General features: G+C 44.9%; 1 protein-coding gene across 1 annotated transcript in view; it reads right to left on the bottom strand.

Moving 5' to 3' along the window:
* JARID2 (jumonji and AT-rich interaction domain containing 2) overlaps positions 1–27,669 on the bottom strand; it is a 204,875-nt gene extending 177,206 nt beyond the window's left edge. The window contains exon 1 of the mRNA XM_085220153.1: positions 26,924–27,669. Within this exon, the coding sequence (XP_085076279.1) occupies positions 26,924–26,968 (45 nt within the window). The 5' untranslated portion in view covers positions 26,969–27,669. The remainder of the gene's footprint in view (positions 1–26,923) is intronic.
* Between the last annotated feature and the right edge of the window lie 36 nt (positions 27,670–27,705).

The following is a 27,705-nucleotide window of genomic DNA, read 5'->3' as shown; positions in this document are numbered from 1 at the left end:
CCGGATGCAAACCAGCAGACACAACGCTAGGGCACCGTCAGAAAGGTATGACTTAATACTGCAGGATGAGGGCTCCCTGACTCACCCTGATCAACGCCAACAGGCTGACTAGCTTCTGCACTTTGGCTGCTGATTTACGTAGGTTGTAAAAGGAAGTCTCGAGCTCATGATGCAAAACTGACCTTGCCAGAGTGTTCTGGAGACACTTTACTCATGTTGAGAAAACCCGAAATTTTGTAGGGCTCAAAACTTACAAGGTGCTTTCCAAACAAACGACCATTGGAAAGTATTCCTTTACAGAATATGAGACAAAAAAACAGAAGTATGGATGCCTAATTATTTATTTTTTTACTTATTCATTTTAGTTTTTCAATTACTTAACATGTCTTTAAGATTACCTAAGATCTCTTTATTATATAAAGATTTTGCGGGGGTCTCATGGTATTTGGGCATAAAAGACACAATAATGGTTAGCTGGCCACCTCATGTTCCTCAGCCCCATTGTCATTAAACCATGGAACAAAACCTTTTACAGAGCTGAACGTAAAGATCACTAAATACACCTGTAGTCTTTTTTTTTTTAAGTGCAAACTAAGCGCATAGAACTAGTAGAAAATAGCAATACAATTGGCCTCTTGGCAGATTCTCAACCAATACACCCCATCTTTCTGTAGCCACTTCTTTTTGACGGCAGCACCTTCATTTAGCTGCCAAAGTGGGAAGAAGAGCAAAAGTTGTGCCTGTTTTAGGAGGTCGAAAGGAATTAATTCTTTGTACACTACAAAGAAAAGGCTTCCACTAGAAAATGCATAGTCTCTTAAATTTATCCATTATGTGCTTGAAGAGCACTACAGATTAAATTTACAGGGTATGATGCTGTACAAGGTTTTGTCCAAGACAGCTCTATACTCAAACTTAGTCTACATTTCACTGTTTAAGCAGAAACAAAAAGTGAATGAACAGTGTGCAATTTTTTTTTTTTTAATCCAACTGCTACAAGGAAGCAGATCTCAGAGAAAGCAAAGTCCCAAGCTGTTATCAATTTTGCAAGCATTAAGTCAACCCAAACGGCACACGCTAAACGTCAATATAACTGCTCTCATGAGTTCAGTTGACTAGTTGTGGTAATTTTCAGGCTCTTTGTCTCTCACTACTTTCATTCAATGGTACAAAAGCGAAACCTTCTCCAAAGGAGGAGACCACAACCTGCTTTAAGGCATTCATCAGATCTGCCAAGCGAGGCGTGTACGTAGCCATCTCCTTCCATGGATACAAGAGGTGACAGGCTAACATTTTTTAAAACATAATCCATAATCAGTCCATAATCAGAAGAAAACCACTACAGCTGACAGTCCAGTCCAGCCTGGTGCATCTCCAGACTGGCCCAACCCAAGAGTCCTGCGGTCAGAGAGGGGAGGGATGAGGTCAGCAGGGCCCAGGTATTGATTCAGCTTGTCCCATCCAAAGAGCCACGCAGCCACTGCTGGGCTGTAACCTGAGTGAGCAGGGAACTGGGTTAGAGGGGCAGCCCCAGGGCTGGAAGGCTGCACAAGTTATTTCTGGCAGTTGTGCCCAAGGGAAATTAAAGATTCAGTCACACTTCCCTGCGAGACTTGGAAAGGACAAGCAGATCAAATGCTGCTTCAAATTCGGAGGAAAAAATTCCTCCTGCCTTGACGTGACACAAAACCAAGTAAACAAGTTTTCCCAACCTATGAGTATGACACTGTACATCTCACCATATGGTAGGTAGGTGGTATTCTTCAGACAGCTGCTCTTCTCTCAATTGTACAACCAGGCAAGAGTCTCCAGCTCTATGTGGAAATATCCAGGGCTCTTATTTGTTTGATACATGATCAGGCCCAATCTTAACCCATCTGGCTCCTATAGGCAAAATGAAGTTCAGCATCCCTACCACAGGAAGTCACAGATAATACAACATGCGCTCTTACATCTTCCACTTAATGAGACGTTAATTGATAACATACTCTCAGCTATGTACATGTAATTTCTGACTGCTTGTAGAAACAACACTGTTGGATTCTGCCTGGACAACCTGTCCCTTTGTCTGAAGAACAGGACTCAGCCCAGCTATACCCTCCAGCCTAAAGCTGTCCAAGCAAACAATCTCAAATTCACAAAACTGTAAAGCAACATTTCCTTATTAATTGAACCTAAGTGAAGTCTTGCCTTTGCCAAACCAATTTTTCCAAAATTATCTGACAAAGGACAAAGAAAGGAACGCTACAAAACTTTACTGCAGTCATCGCTTTTAAAAAAGAGATAGCAGTTTGCAGGGAAAGTATTGCAGAATCATTTTAGCATGCAAAACATACAGAAAGAAAATTGATAAAAGAAATTGGAACAATCTGCTTCCTTCTCTGGTCTAATAAAATAAATCCAAGAAAGGAAGTAGCATAAAAGGGAGGAAAGAAAAATCAATTTGAGATTTGGTTTTAAAATAAAACTAAAAAAAGAAATCTCCGTGCCTTTCTTATAACACAGCAATATATTCTCTGGCCATAATCACGTCCAGCTTCACTCCACACACTATCCAACATTCCCTGAAGCTGCTTCTGGCACAGGAACAGGCTGATCATAAAGCTGCATGTGACTCGCACCACATAACACACAGGCACCTTTTTTAGGCTACACAGCATTTCTCACACACTTTCCAGCAGCAGAACCTCAGCAAAGTGAGAATGAAATTTTGCGCAGCTGTAAGAAGCAAGCTGAGGAAAGCTAGAAAACTAGAATTTAAACTAAAAAGCTGGTCAAGAGGATAGGATTTACCTCCTGCGGAAGAAGGGATAGGCAACCCAAGGAAAAATAAACCTTCCGTAATTCAGAGGGAAACAATTAGAGACCTGCTGCTCCCCCTGGACTGCCACAAGCCCATGGGCCCAGATGTGATCCACCCGAGGGTGCTGAGGGAGCTGGTGGAGGTGACTACCAGGCTGCTTTTCACCATCTGTCAGTATTTGTGGTCAACTGGAGAGGTCCCAGAGGACTAGAAGCTTGCCAATGCAACTGCCACCTACAAGAAGGGTAGTAAGGAGAATCCAGGTCTGACAGCCTGACTTCAGTGCCAGTTAAGGTTATAGAGCAGATCATCTTGAGGGAGATCACACGGCATGTGCGGGACAGCCAGGGAATCAGGCCTAGCCAGCATGGGATAGTGAAAGGCAGATCCAGGCCTGGACAAGTACACTCTTTGCTAGATAACGAACTGGCTGGATGGCCAGGCCCAGGGAGTGGTGGTGAACGGAGTCACATTCAGCTGGTGACCATTCACAAGTGGTGTTCCCCAGGAGTCAGTATTGGGGTCTGTCTTGTTCAATATCTTTATTGATGACATGGACATTGAGTGCACCCTCAGTAAGTTTGCAGATGACAGCAAGCTGGCAGGAATCGATCTGTCTGGGGATAGGGAGGAACTACAGAGGGATCTGGACAGGCTGGGTGGCTGGGCTGAGGCCAATGGGATGAACTTCTACAAGATCAAATGCCACGTCCTGCACTTTGGCCACAACAACCCCAGGCATCACTATGGGCTTGGGGAAGAGTGGCTGGAAGATTGTGTGGAGGAAATGGGCCTGGGGGAGTTGGTCAATGCTTGGCTGAATGTGAGCCAGCAGTGTGCCCAGGTGGCCAAGAAGGTCAATGGCATCCTGGCTTGTATCAGAAACAGTGTTGCTAGCAGAAGTGATAATCCCATGTACACAGCTCTGATAAGGCTGCAGCTCAAGTACTGTGTTCTGTTTTAGGCTCCTCACTACAAGAAAGACATTGAGGCCCTGGAGCGCGTCCAGAGAAGGGCAGTGAAGCTGGTGAGGGGTCTGGAGCACAAGTCTTATGAGGAGCAGCTGAGGGAGCTGGGATTGTTCAGTCTGGAGAAGAGGAGACTCAGGGGAGACATTATTGCTCTCTACAGCTACCTAAAGAGAAGCTGTGGGAACTGAAGGTCAGCCTCTTCTCCTGCACAACTAGCAATAGACCTTGAGCTGCACCAGGGGAAATTCAGATTGGATGTTAGAAAATAGTTCTCTGAGAGAGGGGTCAGGTGCTGGAACGAGCTGCCCACAGAGGTGGTGGAATCACCACTGCTGGAGGGCTTCAAGAAACATTTAGATGTTGTAATGAGGGACATGGTTGAATGGGCAATATTGGTGGTATGTGAATTGTTGGATTAGATGATTTTAGACATCTTTTGCCAACCTTGGTGAACCTATGATTGAGAATACTATATAAAGCTCAAGAAAGTGGTTCACTCAAATCTTTTATACCTAACTACCTATCTATCAATAAGGAAACTGAGCTGAGCAACAAGGCCGTGCAAACATTTCCAGTTTCTAAAGAGAAGGAGCCAGTCAAGCTTCCCCCTTGTGGTCTGTATGTCGTCATCAAATTGCTTAATGTTTGTACAGCCTTATAGCTCAAATATGTTTTATATGTCTTTGGAGGATGAGTGCACATATATTTATGAGTTACAGTGATTGCTTTTTCGTGACCAGTGCACAGACACGTGCAAAACAGAGGTTCCCAGGACTGTAATCCTGTCTCCAACTAGAAAGTAGAAAAAGAAAGAGAGAGGCAGGAAACCAAACTAACAAAGAATAGTACTGACACGTTTTATTAGGAAGGGGTGTGCACAAGCTAAACAATACCACAACAGTTCAGCTTCAACAAATGCTCTCTGCTACAGTTGATTCTCAAACAGCAACATTTTATGATGCTAAGATTTAACCATCTATATTTACTAAGTGTCCTCCACCTGAAAAGATTTTACAATGTATTTTCTTTCTGTATGCATACACATCTCCCAGCTGCCCCTTCCATCTCATTCTCACTCACCCTCTCCCCCCCCAGACACTGTCACAGCATTGCCTACATACTCGTTGGCACATGGGGCAGGGAGCAAAGAATTCCAACTGAAGGAATGTAGAGAGGTCTATTAAAACTCAATTGCCTGTTTCCACCAGAGGAAGATCTCACCTTACAACTGAAATTTGAACAGATGCACGGATCCAAGACCAAAGGCATCTCCAGAATCAATGTTTGTATTTCCTTTCTAGCTCAGGCCAAGCCCATTCAACTCCTGTTGGCTACTGCTAACGTTGTTTGTTTCGTCTTGTTTCTGTACCCGGTTTACTTCCAGGTTCTTTTGGTTTCTCCCTACAGCGGAGCAGAAACAAGCAGATCATTTGGTGCAGCAATCACAGTTTAACCTAAGATCAAGCAGTCTCCAGTTTACCTTCATACCTGATGAAAGTTTCCCACCTTTAGATTACACCTCCCTCTCCTATTTAAATACCTTTGAGCTGGACAAACTGGTGCTAGGAAGTGTTTAAGAACACTCCAATGCCTCTCCCTTCCACCACCGGCTTAAAGGAATGAGAAGTAGGAGCAAATTTCTTGTTCAGCAAGGTTTGAGTAATTGCCACCACCACGGCCACTGGCAGTGAGGGTTTGGGAATGGGCTGAACGCAATAAGATGGTTTCTTTCCCTCTGATACCAAAAGAGACTAAATAAGGTTTTAACTCACATACACACGTGTTTCAAATTAAAATGCTAAAAATGTTCATTTCCCCCTGTATTTCAGAAGCTGTCTATAAACAGCTCCTCTATTTATATAGTCCTAAAAGCAGCAGAGCATCTTAGCTGTAAGACCAGACAAATGCTGAACTCACACCCACAAATCCAGAAGCAAAGCCAGATGTCAGACAGCAAAGACCCAGACACACGGCAGCCCGCATCCTTCAGACCACGTAATTTCTATTAAATTTATTTTGCCGTGATATTAGTAAGCTCCACGTATAAGTGCACAATCCCTCCTGCACAGACAGCCCTTTTTGCTAAACAAACCCTATTGCAAGTGGGGAGGCTGACAGGTCGTCAACTTGACCTGCTCAGCCCCAAGGGCTGCAGAAGAGCCACTGCAAGCAAACTCACTTCTCAGCCTGGCCCTGCTCTACTTGCTTAACGCAAACAGATTTATAGAAAAAGCTATGTTACCACAGTTGCTTCTGAGCCAACATTTACTCTGGCAGGCTATCATCAGAGCTATTGAAGTTTCTCTCTCTCTCTTTATCCTACTGAAGTGTTATAATAGGAGCAATAATACATTTATGTTCACTTTATTCTTCCTTAGCACACAGTTCAAAATTCTATAAATGACACTGAAGTAGGCAGCAGAGGTGTTCTGGCTGAACTGCTTAGATCCTTCAGGCACTCAACCCGTGCTCTGCAGGTCAGGGCAGAGACTAATCCTAATGCCACATCTTACCAGCTATTGACGTTTTGATTAAACAGTGCTGTCTACAGGAAAGATCCTCCTCCCCCAAAATATCTACACATTACATACCGTGAAGTGATGGAAGGCGCTGTGAAATGCAATGCCAGTTGATACCCCATAATGTATCAACTACAGGGCTAAGGATTCCCTAAGCCTCGCCTGAAAGTCTGGAGATGCATTTTTACACTGAAATTGTCAAACAATTTCTGTGAAGGGCTGAGGGCAAGAGATAGGATGAAGAGGAAAGAAGGAAAGGTCCAGCATATTCTTTTTAGGAATCAATTAATTATTTAACAGACTAACATCTGTTTACACAGCCCTGAACTAATACTTATGACAAGGCTTGCAGCACTGGTTGCAATCTATTCTTGTCATTATGTGTCAGATGGTCATTTTGAGGCCAAGCAATCTCTTCTCACTGAGATCTCCTTCTCCCCCATCATCAGCTACCTCCAGGTCTATGCTGCTCAGTTGAAAGATGCTGTGCAATCACTTTAACCAACACAGGCCAATTACACAAGTAGCTGATGAGTGATGCTAACCAAGAGTGCTGGCAAGCCAGTTAACAGCATCCACCCTGTGTAGGACACCAGCTCGCATATAAATGATTCCCAGATTAAAACCTATATGGAAATCACTGTTGAGATGTACTGTAAGTTGCCTGCTTATCCCAGCAAACATATTACTTTCCAGTGCCTCAGAAGACAACATCTCTACCTTCTCCAAATGTTTTCTTTCTACAGTCAAAAGGAAGACAGAAGATTTAAGAGCTGGCAAGCTCTTCCCCTTGCTGCCTTGTTGGGAGAGGCAGAGAGCCATCCTCTACTCCCATAGCATACTTCATAGAAAATTTATAACTTCTGCATGGGCTCAGCCACTTCCATCTTTCCTCTTCTCCATCTCCCCTGTCACCTGAAAGTGGCCCAAATCTTAGAATCACAGAATGGCCTGGGTTGAAAAGGATCACAATGATCATCCAGTTCCAACCCCCTGCTACATGCAGAGTCGCCAACTAGCAGACCAGGCTGCCCAGAGCCACATTCAGCCTGGCCTTGAATGCCTCCAGGGATGGGGCATCCACAGCCTCCTTGGGCAACCTGTTCCAGTACCTCAACACCCTCTGTGTGAAAAATGCTGTATCGCAACTCTGGCTTAAAAAAATAGGTATTGAATTAAAGGAGCAAGTAAGGCCAACTAGCTTAATGCCTTTTTCAAGCTTTATCAGCCCTACCCCTGAATTTTCATCTCTACTAAAGGAGAAGAGAGCAAAGATAGTGCATTCAGACTCAGAACACAGCTTTATCAGCAATGTGGAAGCCAGGTTTACCAGCAATCCACAGCCCACAACATCAAAACGTACAGGTACAAAAAGAGTCGAACTATTTTTTTGTTGCTCAGACGGCAAACCAAACCATTTTCCCGACAACAATTCTAAAATTCGGGATTCTTCAGCGTTCAAAAAAGCATTAATCGAAAACAAACCCTGCTCTTTGGCCTCTCTTCTGTGTGGGAAAACACTACAGTAGTACATTCTAGAAAATGGGCAGAGAGCTGTGTCCAAACCCAGGTGCAGAATTAAAATTAACCTTTCTAGCAGAACATATTTTCTTGATACAGATCCGGCCTTACTCATACTCGTACCAAAGCAGTAACTGTAACTACATGAATTTCTGCAGAAGGTGGACGTTGTACCATGTAAAGAATAAAAGGGACAATAAAATAAGCTCTGTCAACGCATTAAGAGAGTTAATGCACACAGATTTAGTTAAGTGACATATTTCACGTACATTTAACTGTTGAGTAGCACGGTGCTATTTTTATGTAGGCACTCTTTTGACTAAGACCACTTTTTTTTTTGCTGAAATTGAGAGTCCCAGCTGTAGCAGCTAATGAGGTCTACATGTGCAAAGCGCTGATCTCAGTGCAATTAAACCTCTGCAGAGCCATAGTAAAAAATTTCAAATACAAAAATAAAGGAAGGATACTTCAGAAATCACGACGACAAAGCATCTTGCTGCCACTTACTAACACAACAATGGAAAAAAAGCCTTTACAGAGAAGGAAAAAGGCTGTTTTTAAAACGAGCCTTGCCATGAGCGCTGCCACAAACTCCACGTTCCATTGCAGCAGCAGCACCCAGCTCCAGGGCAGCTGCCCTAAAAAAGCCTTTCTGGAGAACAGCAATGAAGAGGTGCTGCTTTTGGAACAGAATTTTTTCCTCTGTCCATACAATGTAGCGTATGTGGGTTTTTAATTGCTGAAAACGTCTTTTTCCCCTTTGTCACAAAACGGAAAGATTACCTAAAATAAAGAGGGGCAGGGTGGGGGATCTTAACTAAAACTGACAAAGATACCAGCCTGACAAAGCGCAACTTCAAGGGTTAAGAAGTGAGTAAAACTGATGTTCTATCTGTTCTGTATCACTCATTTTCTCCCCGTGGTTCTTCCACAGCCCCAGTTCCTAAGCAAAAAGGAAACAAAGCTGCTGTCACCCATAGCTCTTGACTTTGCAGCTCCTTTTACCCAATAAAGCTGCATTTGGTTTCAAAACAACTTTCCTGAATTTTCAGAAGGGTGTTTCCTGTCTGCAGGATCGTGCTATTCACAAAAGGAAAAATATTTTTCTTAATAGGATGCTTAACTTCAGCCTAATCTCAAGGACAGTTTCTGCAGCAGGCCTTCAAACCTCACACCATAATGCACAGCAGCGCATTAGCTCGTACCCATGGCAGGTGGAGAACTGAACAGATAAAGGGGAAAACAAGGGAATTTCTATTTCCCTCAAAAACATTCGCCAAACTCCAAACTATGCTCAGATCCTGATGAAGTTTTTCTGCATGATCTCATCCTTATTGCATCTGGTTTTGGAAGAGGCTCATTCCAAAATAAAAGAAAAAAAAAAAGAAAAAAAGAAAAAAAAAAAAAAAAAAAAAAGATTTGCCAGTCAACAAACTAACTTTAGTTGCTAAGTTGCTTTTTTTTTTTTCTTCCCCATCTCCAAACTGCTAACCCGGGGCGGTTTCCTCACTCGCATGTGTGCATGTGTGACACAGCCAAGAGCTGACAAGACAAGCTCCCACACCTGTAGGAAGCGGGGAATTTCAGCTACAAATTCTGCCTGCATCCCACTTTGTGCAGACACGCTTCTGGGGGGAGGGGAGTTTCCTATAGCTGCATTAATTCTGGCTAAAAATACCCATTCTGACATGCTGTCATGTGAGAACCTCTTTGATTCCAGGAGTTTATTCAGAGCCTTCGTGTTACTTTGAACTTTTTTGTTGTTTAATATGATCATCACTCCATTTGTCATCAGATGACAAGAGCAGACAATTACACGAGCTGAAGATATGTCTGCCAGTCATAGCATGCCATCTTGCTGCTGTCAAGCAAAGAGATGTGCCTCTACACACCTCTAGATTGAGTTCATTAAACCAGCCTGCAGGATATCCCTCAGTAATGACACAGATGAAAGACCAAATTAAAATTGCTTAATTCAGATATACAATCTCTAGCATTTTCCACCTTGCAGTCTGACTGGTTAAGCCGCGTGTTTGAATACGCTGCCCTAGCGCAGAAGCAGCTCTAATTCTCCACTTCCATCACTTTTAATTAAAACATCTGAAAGATTTTCAGAGTTTGTTTTGTACTGCCCTCAGTCAGAAGCAGCCTCGTATCAACACGCTTTCCGTCAGCCAAGATGCTCTCCCTCCTATGTTTTAACTGCCAGGAAAGGAGGGAGCACGCTGGTGACGGAGTGACTGGAGAAAAACCCCACGTATTACCTCAAAAAGCACACGTGGGTGCTTTCTGGGCTCAGCACCACCTTCCAAAGACCTACTTGTTGCTTGGAGAGCCTCAGCAATAGTCAGTGACACTCCGTGAGGCTCCATGCTCCTCATCTGGACTCCAATATCTCAAAACACCAACCGCCCAGCGGTGATGTTTTGAGATATTGCTTCTGGGCCCTTCTTTATGGTATTTTATTACATTTTTTCCTAACATAACATATTAAGTCTTTGCTACGCAGTTGTTTCTGTCTCACACAAACAGGACAGGAGAATTAGTATGCTTAAAAGCAAGAGTCCAGCAATTTTGAGCTGGCACTGGGAGGAGCCCACAGGGAAGTAACACCAACCTCGTGAGCAGATAGAGCCACGTTTTCAAACAAAGCCTAATTAAAACAAGCTCTTCTGAATCTCTATCAAGAACCAATTCATCAACAAGGGGACAATTGCTTAGCATGGCCTCGTATGACAAAATACATTCCAGACTGGGCATAGCAAGCATCAGCATTCACGCTGACAAGGGTACTTCCACTGCCAATGCTTTTACAAGGCTGAGTCCTAATTTCCATTATTTCCTCATTAGTGGCTTAACATATCAGAGCAGAGGGAAATCATAATAAAGAATTTAAGAAGCGCTTCTTATACCTAAAACATTACTACTGCATTTTTCAGGGCAGCTAAACCCAGGGCTATGCGTAAGTACTGAAGTGTTTTCTTTAGCAACACAATTTGGCACAGTACCAGCAACCCAAAGGGCAACGAGAAACCACAAAGTTGATTTGGCTCAAAACTGGAGGTTTTTTTTAAGCCCTGTTATACAACAATACATGCTTTTAAAGAAGAAATTATACTGTAGATGATTTCATTTTGTTTAAAATACATTCGCGTGAAGCAGCTCCAACTCAAGCTTACTCAGAGCAGCGTGACATTCCTTCTGAAATAAAGCTCTGCAGTGGTTTTTTATTTCTTCATGTAAATTCCCTTATGAAACGAAAGCACCTCAGAACCAACACATAAAATCTCAGCGGCATTTTTTATTTTTGTTTCTGCTGTAGTCCATAAGCAAAGCCTGACAATTACCCAGTAGTAAGCAGGAAAGCCTCAGCTCAAGCCAGAGCTTATCCAGCACACGAGAAACGGCAGCTTCGAGCACAACCTGGCCTGCACCAGCAGCAGCACTCCCGCACCATTTCACCAACTAACAGGGATGCTACCAGCCGCACGCTGAGCAAGGCACCATTTGCCCAGCGCAGGAATCTGCCTGCATTGCAGCAGCAGAGCTGAGCACGACCGCGGTTCTGCCCAGCCATGACGAGCAGCCAGAATAAATCTCATAATCTAATTTGTGCACGGCCGTGCCTCTGCTGCTCCAAACTCACGTTGCTCAGCCCGCCCGGCACATGCCCACTGGAGCCCTGGCAGGCAGCGAGCACGTTTGCAGACAGACGTGCCTCCCCACAAATCAAGCCTGGCCCTGCAGATGACAATAATGCTCCCCAACCGGGGAGCTGAGGGCTGCGCGAGCATTTCCCCAGCACTATTTAACTCGTTTCATTTCCAAATGGAAAAAAGATGGGTCTCCAATACGCAGAAAACAAATCCCCACCAGCCCATTCTTCCATTCAATTTGCATAACAGATCACTGCAGCATTAGCAAAATTCCATGCTGCAAGCACATTTAATAAAATCATAGCGGCGACGGCTTAACCAGCGCATTAGTTGAAATTCCTGCAATGCCTATTACCAGTGGAGTTACATGATACGGGAACGGTGGCGTGCCCTAATGAAACCTCACGCACGCAGCCAGCAGACTGCAACAAAGACAAAAAGATCACATGAACACTGCAGGGAGAACCGATTTCAGAACCAAACAGCCCCCATCTCCTCTCCAAAAAGCCAGCCTGGCATTATGTAAGCAAAAGCTCCGCTCCGTGTTACATTCCTGGGGCCTTGAGCAAAGGAGGCTCGCGTTGGTGCAGGATCCAAGCTCAGCCCCACAGCACAGGCATGCTTTGCATTCTTAAGAGGCACCCTCTGAAACCAATCAGCGTTATCCTCTAATTGGCTGGAAGGAACCTTGTTTCAGCCTTGACAGCCCAAAGAAACGCTCTGACTTCTGGGGGCTGAAGGAGACCGCGCGCAACTCGTCCTGCTTACACTTAAGAAAAACACCCTGCATTAAAGCTTTGCAATCATTTAATTGTGTTTGCTTGCAATAAAGTTCAGGCAGCAAAAAAAAAAAAAACACACACACACATGAACGAGGCAGGAAGAGAGGCAAATTACTCACAACCAAACCAGGTACAGCACAGTAACACACACACACACTCACACACGAGTCAGGTCAAGCGCTGGCAGATGATCACCAAAGAGGCCAAAGAGGGTCCCAAAACGATCTTACTCCTAAAATATTTTGCTCCGAGGCAAACTACGTACCAAGTATTTTAAAGCATTAAGACACTAATTCTGTAAACAATGCCTACAGCATGCGCACCGCGCGCTGGAATGGATTCCTCAACTTGGCCTCATCACTTATGCATCTGATGAAACAAACACTGACAGCTTTTTTGCATTTGTAAAGGCCCCACAGCAGCTGTGGTGATCCCACCATAGAGCAATGAATTAAGCCTGAAACCCAGCTGGGTCTGCACAGAAGCCTTTTTTGCACAATACAGCAAGACTATCATTGTTAACCTAGGCATTATTGTAAAATAGTCTGCATTGCATTACAAACTGAGATAGAGACGCCCTGTAAAATTAGCCCTAATAGGCAATTTATAACATTTAAAAATATGGATACCACATTGATTGCTAATTGACACCAGATTTCATATTGATTGCTAATTCACAACAGATTTTGTCATTTCATTTGCACACAACCGCAGTGAATCAGGTAATTACTGAATATTGTTTAAGTAGGAAACAAAGTGAAATTAAGAAATAATGCCCATTAAAGTTATAAAACAAACTTCTGTAAAACGAATGTACAAACAGCTAGCCTTTAAACCAACTACCAAAATTGCCCATCTTGAGATCAGATCGAATCTGAGAGACCTTTGGAGGAAATGGAGGCACATTTTCCTGAGATACCATTCTTTTGGGACTCAGCACGCAGCTTGACACATTAAATAGCAGTATCTACTTAGGGATAGATGACATTATTTTTCCAGTTCACAGGCACATAATTGTGAAGTGAGAAAAGATTTGGGAATTAGTTAGAAAAGGACATTTGTAAGTAATTAATGGAAAGGAGCTCTCATATGCCAAATACACTGTTTTAGAACTGAAACTCAATTATTTCATTGCGTTTACCACTGTCCTTAAAAGAAAAGCCAGAGGATCCAAACAAAGTTGTCTACAACACGTGCTACAAGGAAGATGCATGCTTATAGGCTTCCATTTTGACCCCAGTTCTCCTACAGCTGCACCACACGACCTTGGGCAAATGCAGCTAACATCTGCACAGACTTTGTCTGCAAAAGAGAATATTCAGCTCATCTTGCTTAGTTGTTAAAAGCACTTATTTAAGACCGAATCATGAAAGTATGTACTTTTCCAAGAATGCACAAAGACACGCAAAACGAGTAGCTGAGTTGCATAAAGCACTGAGAAGAATGCAAGGTGCTATCCCACCACCACAAACAGTTTTTCAAGCTGTCATCACAGCTCCTCAGCGTAAGGAAACCGGTTTTCTGGGCATCACGGCAGAAATACACTTCCTAATCTCAAAGAGTACACAGGCAGATACTGTGTGTGGTTTCTCTTTTCTGCGTTTCTTCTCCTTCTAGCAGAACATTCAGCTGAATATGCAGACTTCCAGATGATGATGACTTCCCTCAGGCTCCCAAATGTTGACTAGTTCTAGAGTAAAGGTGCTGAAGAAGCAGCAGAGAGCACTGATGAAGCATGGGAAGGAAAACAAGTCACAAGGAGCAATTTGGAAATCAGCACATAGCTTAGAGATGGTTACCAGAAGAGGCAAGACAAAAAACATTTTCCAGTGACCAATTTAAACCTCTCTGTTTCTCCACAATGCAGAAGTGATATAGCCAGAGAAACTCATGTCTTATTAAGAGAAACCATAATTACAGGCAGCAACAACAACAGAAACTCATTCCTTTCATTTGTGGCACTGTCTCAGTTCTTAGGGCTTCAGAATTATGAGCAAGGCGAAATGAGTGGAAGGGAAGTGGAAGGAGGGGTGAAGAGAGCAGAAGGCTGACAAAAAAAAAATCAAGAAAAAAACCAAGGCAAGGGAATGAACTTCAGGCTCTGTGCCACGTTTGGCTAAAATGAAGCAAGATCCAATTGGCAGCTTTTGAATATATGACCCTCCAAAGGCAAGTTGTCAGCTTGGTAACAGTTGAAGGAAATAAATGGACAACTCTGTACTGTTCTGAAAGTGTTGTGTAATGAAGTTAGTTTTGTCTTGGAAGAGGGCCAAAAAGCATAAATCAGTGAGCAACCAACCTTATACCACTTTTTTAACAACAGTAATAGTCATCCAAATGCAAACAGTTAAGTTCTAGTAACATTTGCTCCACACCACAAAGTGAAACGGATGATAACAAGGCAACTTGCCGTGCCAAGAACACTCGGGCAGAGGTAACGTTTCATAAGGGACAATAAAGCAGATCTTCAACCCAGTCCAGCCCAGCAAAAGCCAGGCACAGGAACTTTCTACAGGAAGAACAGTTAACCTGCCATGCTTCGAGCCAGTACAGCGAGCTGGGACAGCTTACCTAGCTCAGCATTAGGCAAGTCAGGCGCTGGAAAGCATCATTTAGTGAAGCTGTATCACAACACATCTTGCTCTGGCATATACTGTGAGTACAAAATGTATGGATACAAGAAGACAGCTCAGGTTTTGCTACTGGTAACTCTGAGAGTTGATACACCTTCAAGAACCTAAGAGATACATTGCTGTGGAAATATTTTTCATTTCTCTCTAGGGACTTCCCACGTGAACAAACCACCAAATTGACTTAAATTATTTAAAAAAAAAAAGCAACAAGACTCATGCAAATGACAGCTATCTAGAAGATACACACTGAAAACCATTTTTTTGACAGCTTCATGTTCACTTCTCTAGGACAGTTATAGGAGCCCTGAGAAACACTGTCAGGACCAAGACTTTCCTGACTGGACATTGCCCTCATTTCAAATTTAACAGCAGGCCAGAGTTGGTCTTACAGTCTTTTGTCTCAAATAATGCCAGCTTTTCAACCTTCTTTCTTAAATACTGAAAAATTTATCAGATATTAATTCTTTTTTAAAAGGACTGCCTCAAGAGATCATCTACTATTTTCTCCTTTTCTTATATCTAGTCTGCATCGGCTTAACATTGTCCATGTGTGTCGAAATTAAACAACATATTAACTCCCTCACACTGACTGAAGACCCTCACTTTCATTGAAGGAGGTGATCTAATTACTAAGAAAGTCAGTGGATTGGAAATCTGGAAAGCTATCTCAATGTCATTCTTCCAGAGAATAATGAGTTTTCAAAGCTGTTCAGCTTCAGCTTTGCAACACGTGGGTTCCTGATTAAAATACCAGGTCTTTCTCATGGGAAAAAATATCTGAAAATTTGAGGAGCATGAAAAAGAGGAAGGAAGTAGTGCAATAGCATGAAACCATTTAAGGGAAAAGGATAACCTTCATCACAGACGTGACTGACTGCTCCATGGAAACCAATGAACGGTGATAAATCATCCATACACGAGTATCAGCACACCTTCAAAAGCATGTCTGAACAAACATCTTGAGAGTCTTCTTCCAAGGTACAGGGAGCTCAAGTATTTTTCCACTGTAAAGATGCAGAAGCACTTCTCTGCTAAATATCACGCCCATTACCAAAGCTGTAAATGACCTTCTGAAAACTACAAGCATACAACCATAGGAGAAAACAAAAGTAAAAGCAGCAAAGATATTGCTGAGATGGCTAAAGACAGGGACAGAGGCAGGACCTAACTGGGAACACGGGACAAGATGCACTCTGCACAAGCAGGGCTCCAGCCATGGATTTACATCCCAGCCATTTTTCTCATGTGACACTAACCTTGGTTTCACAAACAGCACTGGACGGCAGGTGGGCTCTCCAAAGCTGAGCACACTCACGCTTCCCTAAGTTCCAAATGTAGCTGCAGACATGCTTCTATATGCCAGTGATGAAAAAGACAACTCTCTGAAGTGCCTCTGAAAAGAGCACACACGAAGATGGATTCTGCAGCACTGATGTCCAGACAACCCTTCAGCTGTAGCACGTAACTACATGTGGTTGTTAAATGGGAACAACAGCAGGACCAAAAGAAAGAAGCAAAAGCACGTTCAGCAAAACATATTCAGAGATAACAAGCTTTGCTGGGGAATCCCTGTGGTCAACTCAATGCTATGCCAGGGAGAAAGCAGGCTACACACAGATAGGCGTGCTCACAGGAATGCTGGTCCCAGTCCCCTTCAGAGTGGGCAACAGAGCCCAGCAGGAACGGGCTGAGCAGTCATCAGGCATGGGCAGACCAAGAGATATTTTGCATTAACAGATGGGCTGTCTCTAAGGGGAGAAAATGACAGACTCATCCCTGGCAGGATCTGAGACAAGTTGGTGAAGAGAAGAAATAACAGTTTCTCCCTTCGCTCTCCTCCATCCAAATTAGTGAACCGGTAATTTCCAAAATGCCCACAGGGAATTAGTTTTACTGCATTCTTGACTGCGAGAGTAATGGGCTTAAAATTACACCACAAAAGGAAGAGGAATCAACAAGGATATAAGAAAAGATGCTTGTGAGGGGGAAAAATGATTACCTACATCATAAACACATTTTCTCCTAGCTGATGATACACCATCAGCTTTCACAGGAGCCAGTTAAAGTGGTATTATAATGAAAATCTAAGTAAAATATAAAGAAATTATATTACCCGGAAGACTTTCAGAGCCCGTATTTTTCTTAACAAATTTATGCTGAAAATCATATTCCTGCCCTCCAAAGCAACAGGGCACAGAAATCACTGGGACTGGTCTGCCATTCAGCCTGGGAGAAATCTAACCATCATTAGTTATCTGGAAGGGTAAACAGAGGCTGCAAAGAAAACCTTTCTATAATGGAAGCTGAGCACTGATTTTTAGGACTGCTCAGTTGTGCCACACAATGCTGCTCCTGACTGAAAGAGAACGTACGTTAAAGTTCTATAAATAATAGCTTTAATGTATGTGAACTATGCAATTACCTTTTCCTGAATGCTCTCATCAGCCGGAATTGATTTCCCAAAAGCTTATGAAGGTGCTGTAAAAAGGGGCCACGTTCTCCTTCTCCTCTGTGGTATTTGCCTATTTCAGTTTGCTGAGCCCTGCATAACTTCAGTCAGCAGCCAGCATTTTCCATAACCAGTGCTCAAACTGTGCGCACAAGCTTGTGAGACAAGCAGAGGCAGTGTAATTTTTCCCCTTCCCATGTATTTCCCATGGAGTTGCCCCAACAATGAACTGCAGGAACTGCTCAGGGCCTGCCCCTTTGGCCTTCAGGAAAAGAAAGAAGATACTGCAGTGGCAGAGTCTTGCTTTCCTGCAAAGAGATAGCAGCAGCTTCGTTAAGGACTAGCTTCCTCTGAAAACACAAATAAAGGAGTCCCATCAGAGAAATACACACAAGTGAGAGAGAGAAAAGCACGAGGCTAGAAGAAAAAAAAAAGTGAACTATAAAAAACCATCGTTATACACACACGTACACTATAATGAAGCTAAGAGTAACAGATGACAAAGAACAGTGATTACATTTGAAGAAAATATTGATACACTGGAAAGAAGAAAATAAAATGCAACTGTTAACACACACACACACACACACACACACACACACACAAATCAAACAGGCAGACCACATCCAGTAAAGCCATTAAAACCATTAAATGGCTATAACGCTCTTAAAAAAAGTGAACATTCCAGCCTGCAAATACTTAGACATACTCTTAAGCAGGAATGGTAAAATCTTGAAACCAGAAAAGCACTTCAGCATGTGCTTAACTCGCAGCTCCACGCACTTCAACTGATGTCACTGCAAATATTCCTATATTGGGTTGGGTTCACACTACAGTGCCATGCTGGATCAACAGCTAGGGTGTCCATCCACATCCTCTTAATCCACAGCAAAGCCAAAGAGAGGAGAGGGAGTACTGGCATAATCACTTCTTAAGACAGATAATTTTGGTTACACTGATATGGTCAAAAGACTGTGAACTATACCACGCAGGAAAGATCTGTAGTCCCCAATGTAAGCTTCAGTGGTGAGAAACAGGTGTGTGATGCCACATCATACAGGTAAAGGAAAAGTTGGCCTTTATAACTTCTTCATTTGACATAGTTCAGCTTTCTCACACTGTTTGGGAATCTGAGACAAAACATGTTAGCACTTCAGTTCACCCACACATGCAATAGCCATGTCTGTTTTTCTAACAGGAAAATCAAAACAAGAACTCACCCTTCAGTAGTACAAGAGAAAGCAAATAAAGCCATGGGGAATTTCTGGAGGAGCTCCCTTCTGTCGGCAGGCCTTTGTAGGAAGCAGCTCCCATGCTGGAGAGCACGTGCATGCACCTGTTTGCATCCATAGGTCACTCCAAAGCAATGACAAACAACATTTGTTGAGAGTGCTTTTTCTACCACCTTTAACAGTGGAACTCAGCTGCCAGTAGCACAGTTATCAATTTTATTTTCTTCCCCTTCTTTCTTACATTGTTCCAGTTTTAAATTGGTCAAATCCCATCTAAGCAAGCATAACACATGATAACAGCAGCTCTCTTCTAACATATTTTAACACTTTGGAGACGATTATGACACAACTATGACCAAACACACACAAACATCTCCAGCTTCACTTGCAGCAGTGTGGCCCAAATTCCTTCCAACCATATTTAATATTCAGCATGTTCCCAGAAGGATCACACAGCAAAACGCAGGCCTGATCAATGCTTAAATCTGATAAGCAATGCTAATTTTGGTTGCGAGGAAATAAACCACGTATCCCGACTCCTGTTTAGTCATCACTTCACAGCACACAGAAGCTCACACTATTGCTAACAGAAGCAATCCTACTGCTCCCCTGCCACCTCATTTGTGTCCCTGTGACACCTCCCCCAACACACGTATTTTTACCGCTACCTCACAAACTGCAATTCTAGCAAACCCATATTAAAATTCAACCTTATTTGGTCACTTTGGTCTTAACATGGGTACAGCCCCAATGCAAATGCTGGCCAGGAGAAGAGAGGGGGAACTGGCAGCCAGGAGGAGGTTAAACCGCTCCTTCCAGCGTAGCGCTGCTATAATGCAATCATAAAGCCAGAGCATGGGGCAGCTCAATGGTCTCCACATCCACAAGGCTGTTACTAAAAGCAAAATGCAATAGCTTGGTGCAGAACATTCCTAGCACAGACAGGGAGAACGGGATCGTAGCAGAGGGCTCTATGGCTACTTATTTTTGTCGTTTTCAGTCAGTTCAGGACATCACTGACAGACTTGAAGACAGAAAAAGCCAGATCATTTGCCATTAGGACAACCATTATTTCTTCCATGTCATAAATAATTCACAAGCTACAGTTACTGTAACATGCTGTAACTCCAGCTTTTAAGTAACAGGAAGCTTCTTGTTCTACAAAGTGATACCACTGTCCCCATTACATGTCGAGTAACTAACAAAAAGTTAACACTGGTAAAAGCTTTTCAAACTTAATGTAAAGGTCTCAGCAGGAGAAAGATCTCCTCCTCCTCCTCACAATCTCACTCGAGTCTAGTACAGCTTTTAACACATCAACTTCTGCATTTTAGCTAAAAACGAAAGGGATGTTCCTTGGTCTGAGAAAGCCAGGCTGCACGATGGCAACAGGCCATGAGAATTTTCATCATTATCACCATGCTTGGAGAAGAGAAAAGAGCAACTATCAATCAGCAAACCACATCTCAGGCGTCCATCTATGTCATCCTCCTAAGAAAAACATTCCCATTACGGCCAGCCGCTTGGAACGTCACCCAAAAAGGATCTGCACATAACATGAGCTCAGCTATCGGGCAGCTTTGCAAACAATAATAGCAAACGTTCCTTTCATTTGGCTTTGAGTTTTGTAAACTTAAAGTCTGGACCAAGTTTTGTATCGCTGAAACCAAAACAGAAGCAGAGCTATTTTTTTTCAGCCCGACTTGAGCTGAGAAGTTAATTGATCTGGCATACAGGCAAGGCTGGAAATTTGTATTATAGGGTTTTCTGCATGCACACTGCAGCTGAGAGATTTGGCTTACAACTTTGATGTACCAAAAAGAACTCAATGGGACTAAGTGGCTGAAAGTAATAACTGTGAAATAAAAAAGGTGAGAAAGAAGGAAGTATGCCCCTTCTCTAAATCCCCCTTACTCTGCCTAACAGGCACCTTATAAAAAGGAAAAAAAAACCATAAGCATATGGCAGCAGCTTGCAGCAATTTAAAACTTTAAATGCAATTTCTAGACGAGGTACTTTTGTGGCACAAAGAGTCCTGGTATGAGAACAGCATAAAAAATGGTATGTTAAATAAAGCAACTAATAAAAATAATGATAAGTATCTCATCAAGCAAAGCTCTGGACAGACTCTTGTCTGAGAGCCGTGGTTTCTGTCCACTTTATTAGTAGCGACCTCAAAAAATACTGACTTACATGCTTTACATCTTCAAGTTCCTCTTTGTATTTCTCACAAGTGCAGGCCATTCCCAAACACAAGGAAACTGGTATTCACTGCTTCAGTGCAGTTCCCAGGGCCAAAGGGAAACCAAATTCCTGTCACTGAGGAGCCTCAAAAGCTTTCTCTCTCTCTCAGACTCCCCCAAACGCAGCACAAAGTAGTGAGAGACTGAAGTTTACTCAAAGCCATAGCAGATTTTTTATCCAGAAGAGTGAAAAGCACAACCCCCAGAGGGAAAAGAAAGTCTCGCTTCTCCTCCAGACATACAAATGTGGGAAAGGGCAGAGAAGACAGCCCTGCTCTTGTGGGCAGCAAAGGAGAAAAATATCAAGCCTAGGAGTATTGGGGAACACGCACCCAAGCCCACTCACATAAATCTCTTTTAAAAACAGCACTTAGCTGACGTCCACATGCACACTGGTGGGAGAGAGCTGATAACTTCTCCAAAATCACTCCCATTGTTATTCATCTGAAAGCACAAACTGGTTCAGTACTAATCTGCAAGCAAAGCTAAAAATGAATCGCTTGTGATATACAGTCATCCCGACTTGGCTCAGACAACAGTACCGAAGTGCAAAACTAAGATTAGTAGATTATGTCAGAACGAACTCCCATGGTTTATTCTTGAACTCTGCAAGTATCGTTAGCCAGTCATCACAGTGCCTGTGTGCCAAAACACGCTCATCTCCTGCAAACCTCACGTCATGCAAAAGATGTCAGAGCAGCACGGCACGCTCGAAGAACTGAAAGCAGAGCACAGGGACGCAAATACCACAAGCCGTCCCGGAGCACTGCAGCACACCACCGTCTCTCAACTTGATGTTACATTTGCATTCCTTCTAGCTTTTAGGAAGTAAATGCAGTAACAGCCACAGGTCGAAGGCTGCCTTTTTGCAGAGCAAATCGAGGGAAGTACCTGATAGGAAAAACCTTAGAACAAAAGGAAAACGTTCTGTTTTCAAAGCATTTTTTACCCACACAAACAAGCCCGTTTTTATGCGTGGTTGAAGGAGGCTTTGTTCCCCCAGATAAATCTGTGGGATGTGGCTTACAACACCTCGGTCTGGGATGAGACATTTGCTGCAGAAATGCTGGAGATGCCACTCATCTGATACGTGCACGGGTGGAACGATTTCCATGCGAGCATTTTTGCTTTGCTCCACACCCAGCCAAGCCGGTCCATCTGAGCTGCTTTCTGCAGCAGCATAAATTAATCCGATCAACTTTGCAGGGGAGCAGATGGGGAAGGCGCACACGATCCTTCTGCTCGTGGCCCAGGGAGCCTCGAGAGGCAGCACAGCCACGCAGCAGGGCCTGCCAATGACTACAGCCAGTCTGGGGCAAGCTTAAGGGCAGTGCTGCACGGCGTTCGACCCTGCATCCATCCGCCTAAGGAAGCGGCTGATGAACAAAAGCATACATGGAAGGGAGGAGAGCCAGCATGCACTCAAACAAGTCCTCCCGGCTGTAATTAAAGGGTTTGTTCCTTTCCCACAGCCCACTACTGGAAATACCAGGCCTCGGCTGGCCTGTTGAAGGAACAACATCAGAACAGGATGTCGTTATGAGAGGGAAAGTGTGAAACTTGAGCAAGTGAAACGGCAAATGGTTTAAAGCCCTGCACCTACCGCTTCATTGAGAAAACGCTTGTATGACACGCTGAGGGAAACCCACCCAGCGAATGAACACAGAGTTCCCATGCAAAACCTCCCTCCTGCAAACCAGCAAGGGCCACATCCAATATTCCCAGCAGTAGTACGTAGGCATAACAACCCACCAAAGATTTAAGGGAACAAATACCTTATGGTGAGCATATTATTTCTGGCATCTGAATTTCAGTGCCAAGTGCCCCTCGTATACCAGACTTGAACTTTACGAGCATTTTGTAGCTTTTAGCTTTCCCAGTGGCTTCCTACCACTTAAGGATGCCTTAAATAAAAATCAATAGTAAGTGTAAAAAGCGTGCATGCATTTCATATCCCACTATTTACTTTGCCATTGTACTAGAGGTATATTTTGTCCTGAATGTCTCTGAACAGCAGGTTAAGGGGCTTTGCATGAAAGTGAAGACCTAAATCCTTACAACCGCCCAGTAGAACGGGGACATTCAGGGCCAGCAGCATGAGGAAGCATTTAAGGCAAGTTCAGGTTTGGCAACACTGAAATTTTTCATTATTAGACTTGAAAGTTAATGTCCCGTTAATCTTACACAGAGGCAGTCAAATCCATCAGCACTATTGTTTTCAGACTGTCTGCCCACTAAGGCAAACAATGCATCATTTACACTTGGTTTACATTTATAGTTGGGAAGAAAGCCATGCGAAGGACTGAATGTTTTAAATGCAAATTTGGATTCTGCAGCAACCTATGTATTCCTCTGCAAATTCCACATCTGCTAAATCACAAAAAAGCTGCATGCTTATGATTTAAAAAAAAAAAAAAATTAATAAAAGTGTCTCTGCTTTTCCAATCTCTGAATTAAAATATTACCTTTAAGCCTTTCTTTCACTCCAGTGCTGCAAACCATAAACTTCAGAAATGTAAGCAGCTGGTGCGTTTCCCCTTTCCTCTACAAGTTCAAGTTGATTGAATGCAGTCACCGTACAGTATAAAGGGGGGGAAAAAATTCTCTTCTCCTCAATAACTCCCAGTTATGTTCAAACTAGGAAATACTGGTGATGTTCATAAACAAAATTACAAATTTTCAACCTGGAGTCTCTTTAGCTTCAGTCGATGGGATATTGAAATTGACCTACTTTATGTAATGCTCCCCCAGCTGAGTCATCACTGTATCAACTGGTCTCCATCAGCTGCAGGGTACAATCATCACTTAAAAAAAAAAAGTGTATCCACACATAAATGCTTTTTTTTTTTTTTAATTCTGTTAAAAATGCACTGCTAATATAATAGTCACAACCATAATTAGGGAAAAAAAAAGTCGAAGAAAGTTTGAACCACATCAAACAGCCTCTGTACAGTAGATGCCATGCCTCATAGCAAGAGCCCGAAAGCTACACGAGACAATATTGGACCAGGCTGCAGAAGGAGATCAGTTCCATTGCTGCTGCTGTTACAACGCATAGCTGCAGGCAAGTAATTTAGACCTCTTTCTGTTTCATCAAACAATAAAATGGAGGGAACGAGGCTACACTACAAAATGAGCTGACGTTCATACCACCCTTTAACATGCATCGCATTAACACTTATTCTACATCTACAGAAAAGGTACGGGTAATATATTTTTAATACCGGCTTAGTAGGCCTCATAAGAGAAGGTGAGAGTGCTTAATGAACATTAGAAAGTCTTCACAGGGGCCTTGATTTGCTATAATTCACTCTGGACAGCATCTTCTGGCTCGCAGTCTGTCAGAGTGAACCGTGAATACCTACTGATATTTCAGCACAGAGCATTTGTTGACAGCAAAATGTAAATGTTTGCCATAAATTTAAAAAAAAAAAAATTGGAATTACTAGTTTTCTGGTTACGTGCTGTCATGCCTCACACAACATAATGCTTTAGTCTCAAGAGGCCAGCAGGAGGTTAAGAGGAATGCAAACTCAGATCTTGAGAGTGGCCAGCATCCACACATCGTGAGCTCAAGTTATAGATGTGTCTAAATAAAAAAAGAGTTCAGTGTGTTACAGTGATGGAAGTGGTACAGTGCTGGGGCTGTCTCTGCCAGCCCAAAAAAGAGCCAGAACAAGAAGTCTCCAGAAGGATACTGAAACAAAACACAATGCACACTGAACCAAGATGCCTCTTGCCCTCACTCAGCAGTGGATTTACATTACTAATTGTAGGAAATGGCCCTGCTCAGAACTCCCCTCGGTGTGGGGCAGGGGGAGGCAGTGCAGGCAGTGGGGAACGAGGGGACCCCACACCGCAGAGAAGCCCTGGGGCACGCATACATCCCCTGCTCAGGGTTGCTGCCATGTGCTCCAGCTCCAGGGGAGGCACTATGCCTCAGTGCCAGGGCCCAGCAGCGCCACTCAGCTTCACGAGGGTCATAACCAGCAAGGGTGCTTCCCACAGGACCCTAAGGATATGGCTACGAAGGACTTTACACATCCAGAGCTGTCAGGCAGGCAGCGCTTACCACGCTTCAGACAGGCCCTGTGGTGGCTCTCCTTCCAAGCCACACCAAGGCCGCATGAATCACCTTGCAGCACCTCAGGAGGGACAAGGAGGAGGCACACAAGGCGACGGCCAGGACACCACTCCTCAATGGCATTTCACCATCTGCTCTGCCAGCAGAGCCGGGCAGGCAGGTTGGGACAGTCATCCAGGCCCCACGTGTGGAGGCACAGGGAGGGAAGAACAGAAGATGCGCTGTACAACAGCACAAAAACACACATCTGTGAAATTACAGTCGAGACTTCAAAGCTTCCTGTTTAAGAACTATTAATTCTGAGCGCATACCGAATGCAGTCTGGCTTCTCAGGTGATGCTTTACAAAGCTGTCAGCTTTCTGAGGCTGGAGCCAAAAGACAATATTTGATATGTAGAGATGTTTGAGAGGGAGGAGGGTGAAGAGAGAAGCAAGATGTGAATGTGTCAGCCACAGCTCTTTCAAAAACGATCGTGTTTTTAAGGAGCAGAAATAATAATAAAAAGACGTTCGTGCATTTCCACATTCCTGGCTTATCAGTTGTGAGAGCCACGCAAAGTTTTGGGGAACTTCTCACCACCGCTCCTGGAAAAGCAGCAAGTGGGGCCACATGTGGCTCTCACCCCATTGTTCTCATCACCTTTCTGCTTTCGGGATTTGCTCCACACATACTGCAGATCTGCCCTCAAGGAGGGCAGCAGCCTGACAGTACCAAAAAGTCCCGACAGCGCAGGGCATGCCATGCGATGGAGCTCCATTTAGCGGAGCTGGGGGTGTCCGCTCACCCCGGAATGGTGCCCTGCCCTATCAGCATGGGTTACTGTTCTTTTCCACAGTCACCCCATAGCCACGGGCCATGCGGCACGGCCGTCAGCTTCCCGGGATGTACCAAACAGGCCAGGGTGGGCTGGCAGACACCTGCAGACAACAAAAAGCCCTGCGTGACACCTGCCCGGCTGCCGCATCACACCGAGCTGACGACCTGGAGGTTATCCCCACGCGGCGCTCAGCCGGCCGGACGGGATCACTCCGCACAGCCCCGCACCTGCTCACCTGGGGCCGCCCCCGCCCCGCAACGCCCCGGGGCCTCCCCCCCCACCCCCGCCCCGCCTCGGCCGTGACGTCACGACGGAACGCTGAGCCGACGAAGCTTCCACGGCGCGTAGGCCCTTCCCTTTGTGACGTCACGGCCGCGGGGCGAACCTGGCCGGGCGGCGGCGGCGGCGAGGAGGAGGAGGAGGAGGAGGCGGCGGCTGCGGCGGCGTGGCCGACAGCCGTGGGGGCTCCGTCACAGCCCCGGCAACAGGTTGCTGCCGGCGGCTGCGCGCCCGCCCGCCCCGCAGCGGGGATGTCAATAAAAGGGAAAATACACATGGGGAGATACAAGGGGAAACGGAAACATGAAAGAGGAAAATAAAGGGGGGGGAAAAAAAAAATCATCAAGGAATAAAAAATGGAAGGGGGGAACAAGTGTGTGTGTGTGTGTGTGGAGGGGGGGAGGAATAAATAAATAAATTGGGAGGAAAAAAAAAAAACAAAAAAAAAGACAAACCCGAGGCAGCGTGTGCTGGAGCGAAGTTGCAACTTGAGAGCACGCACACGGCACGGCACGCACACACCGCGCTTGCCGCCCGCCGGGCCGGGATCCGGAGCACCTCCGCCCCGCACCGCTTTGTCCGCCCCGCGTCCCGCAGCCGGCGGCTGGGGCAGCCCCGCTCTCTCCGCAATGCGGATGTCTTCGCCTCGGCCGCCGGCTCCGGGCTGCTGTGGGGGGGTGAAAGTGGATTGGGGGGGGGGTCCCGGGGAGGCACACCCGGGGTTTCGCCGGCGTAAGGCGGGTTCACAGGGTGGGATCCCACCGGGAGCCGGCGGGTCGGCGCTCCCCATCGCCGCGTTGTGTCACCTGAGGTCAGCGCTGCCCGCAGCCCAGCGCGGCCCCCACCGGCCCGGCGGCCCCGAAGTTGACGTTCGCTGCCATTTCCTAAAAGCGCGGAGAGTCAACCGAGAGGGAGAAGGGGTCGGGCACTTACGTATTTCTTTTGAATTATATTCCTCTTGGGTCTTTCTTTGCTCATTCTGGTATCCAAATTCTGATCGCAAAAAGGGACGATTGCTTCATGAATTACGGCCGCGGCGATTCGGAAAAAAAAAATAAAAAAATAAAGAATAAAATACCGAAAAAATCCTCGGGGGGAGGAGGCTGATCGCGGCGGTCTCCGTAATCCCACTTTCTTCCCGCACAATGTGATCCTCCTAGCAATAAATCCGAGGTGCGGGGATGGAGGAAAAAAAATAATAATAATAATAAAAAAATCGGATGCGAAGGGAACGACACACAAAAATACAAAATAAAAATCACTTCAGCGAGACATGGTCACGACGAAACCCCCCCCCCTTCCTCGGCACGGAAAGCGACGCCCTTGCTCTCCCCTTCCCTCCGCCTGCAGGTCCGTGGCGCCGGGGCCGCCTCACATCTTGGAGGAGGCGCGGGGAGGCGGGCGGCGGCGGGGCTGCGGCGGCGGCGCCGGCACAACTCGTCGCGGTGCGGGCTGCTCGCCCCGTGTGCTCCTCCGGCTCCCCCCGAGCCAATGAGCGCGGCGCTCCGGCTGCAACTTTAAATGGACCTGAGGCTTTTTTTTTTTTTTTTTTTTTTTTTTAATATATATGTCTGCGTGTGCGCGCGCGTGTGTATATATACACACAGACAGGCACACGCACACGCACACACCGACGGGCGCCGCTCAGGGCCCGCTCGCAATTCCCAACCGGGCCGCAGCCGCAGCGCCGGCCGCGCCGTTTTCTCCTCACAGCC

Source organism: Meleagris gallopavo, chromosome 3 (assembly GCF_905368555.1).
Source record: "Meleagris gallopavo chromosome 3, MGAL_WU_HG_1.1, whole genome shotgun sequence".
In the NCBI taxonomy this organism is placed as follows: Eukaryota; Metazoa; Chordata; class Aves; order Galliformes; family Phasianidae; genus Meleagris; species Meleagris gallopavo.
Note: the sequence above shows the minus strand (reverse complement) of the source record. Positions and strands in the feature narration are given on the sequence as shown.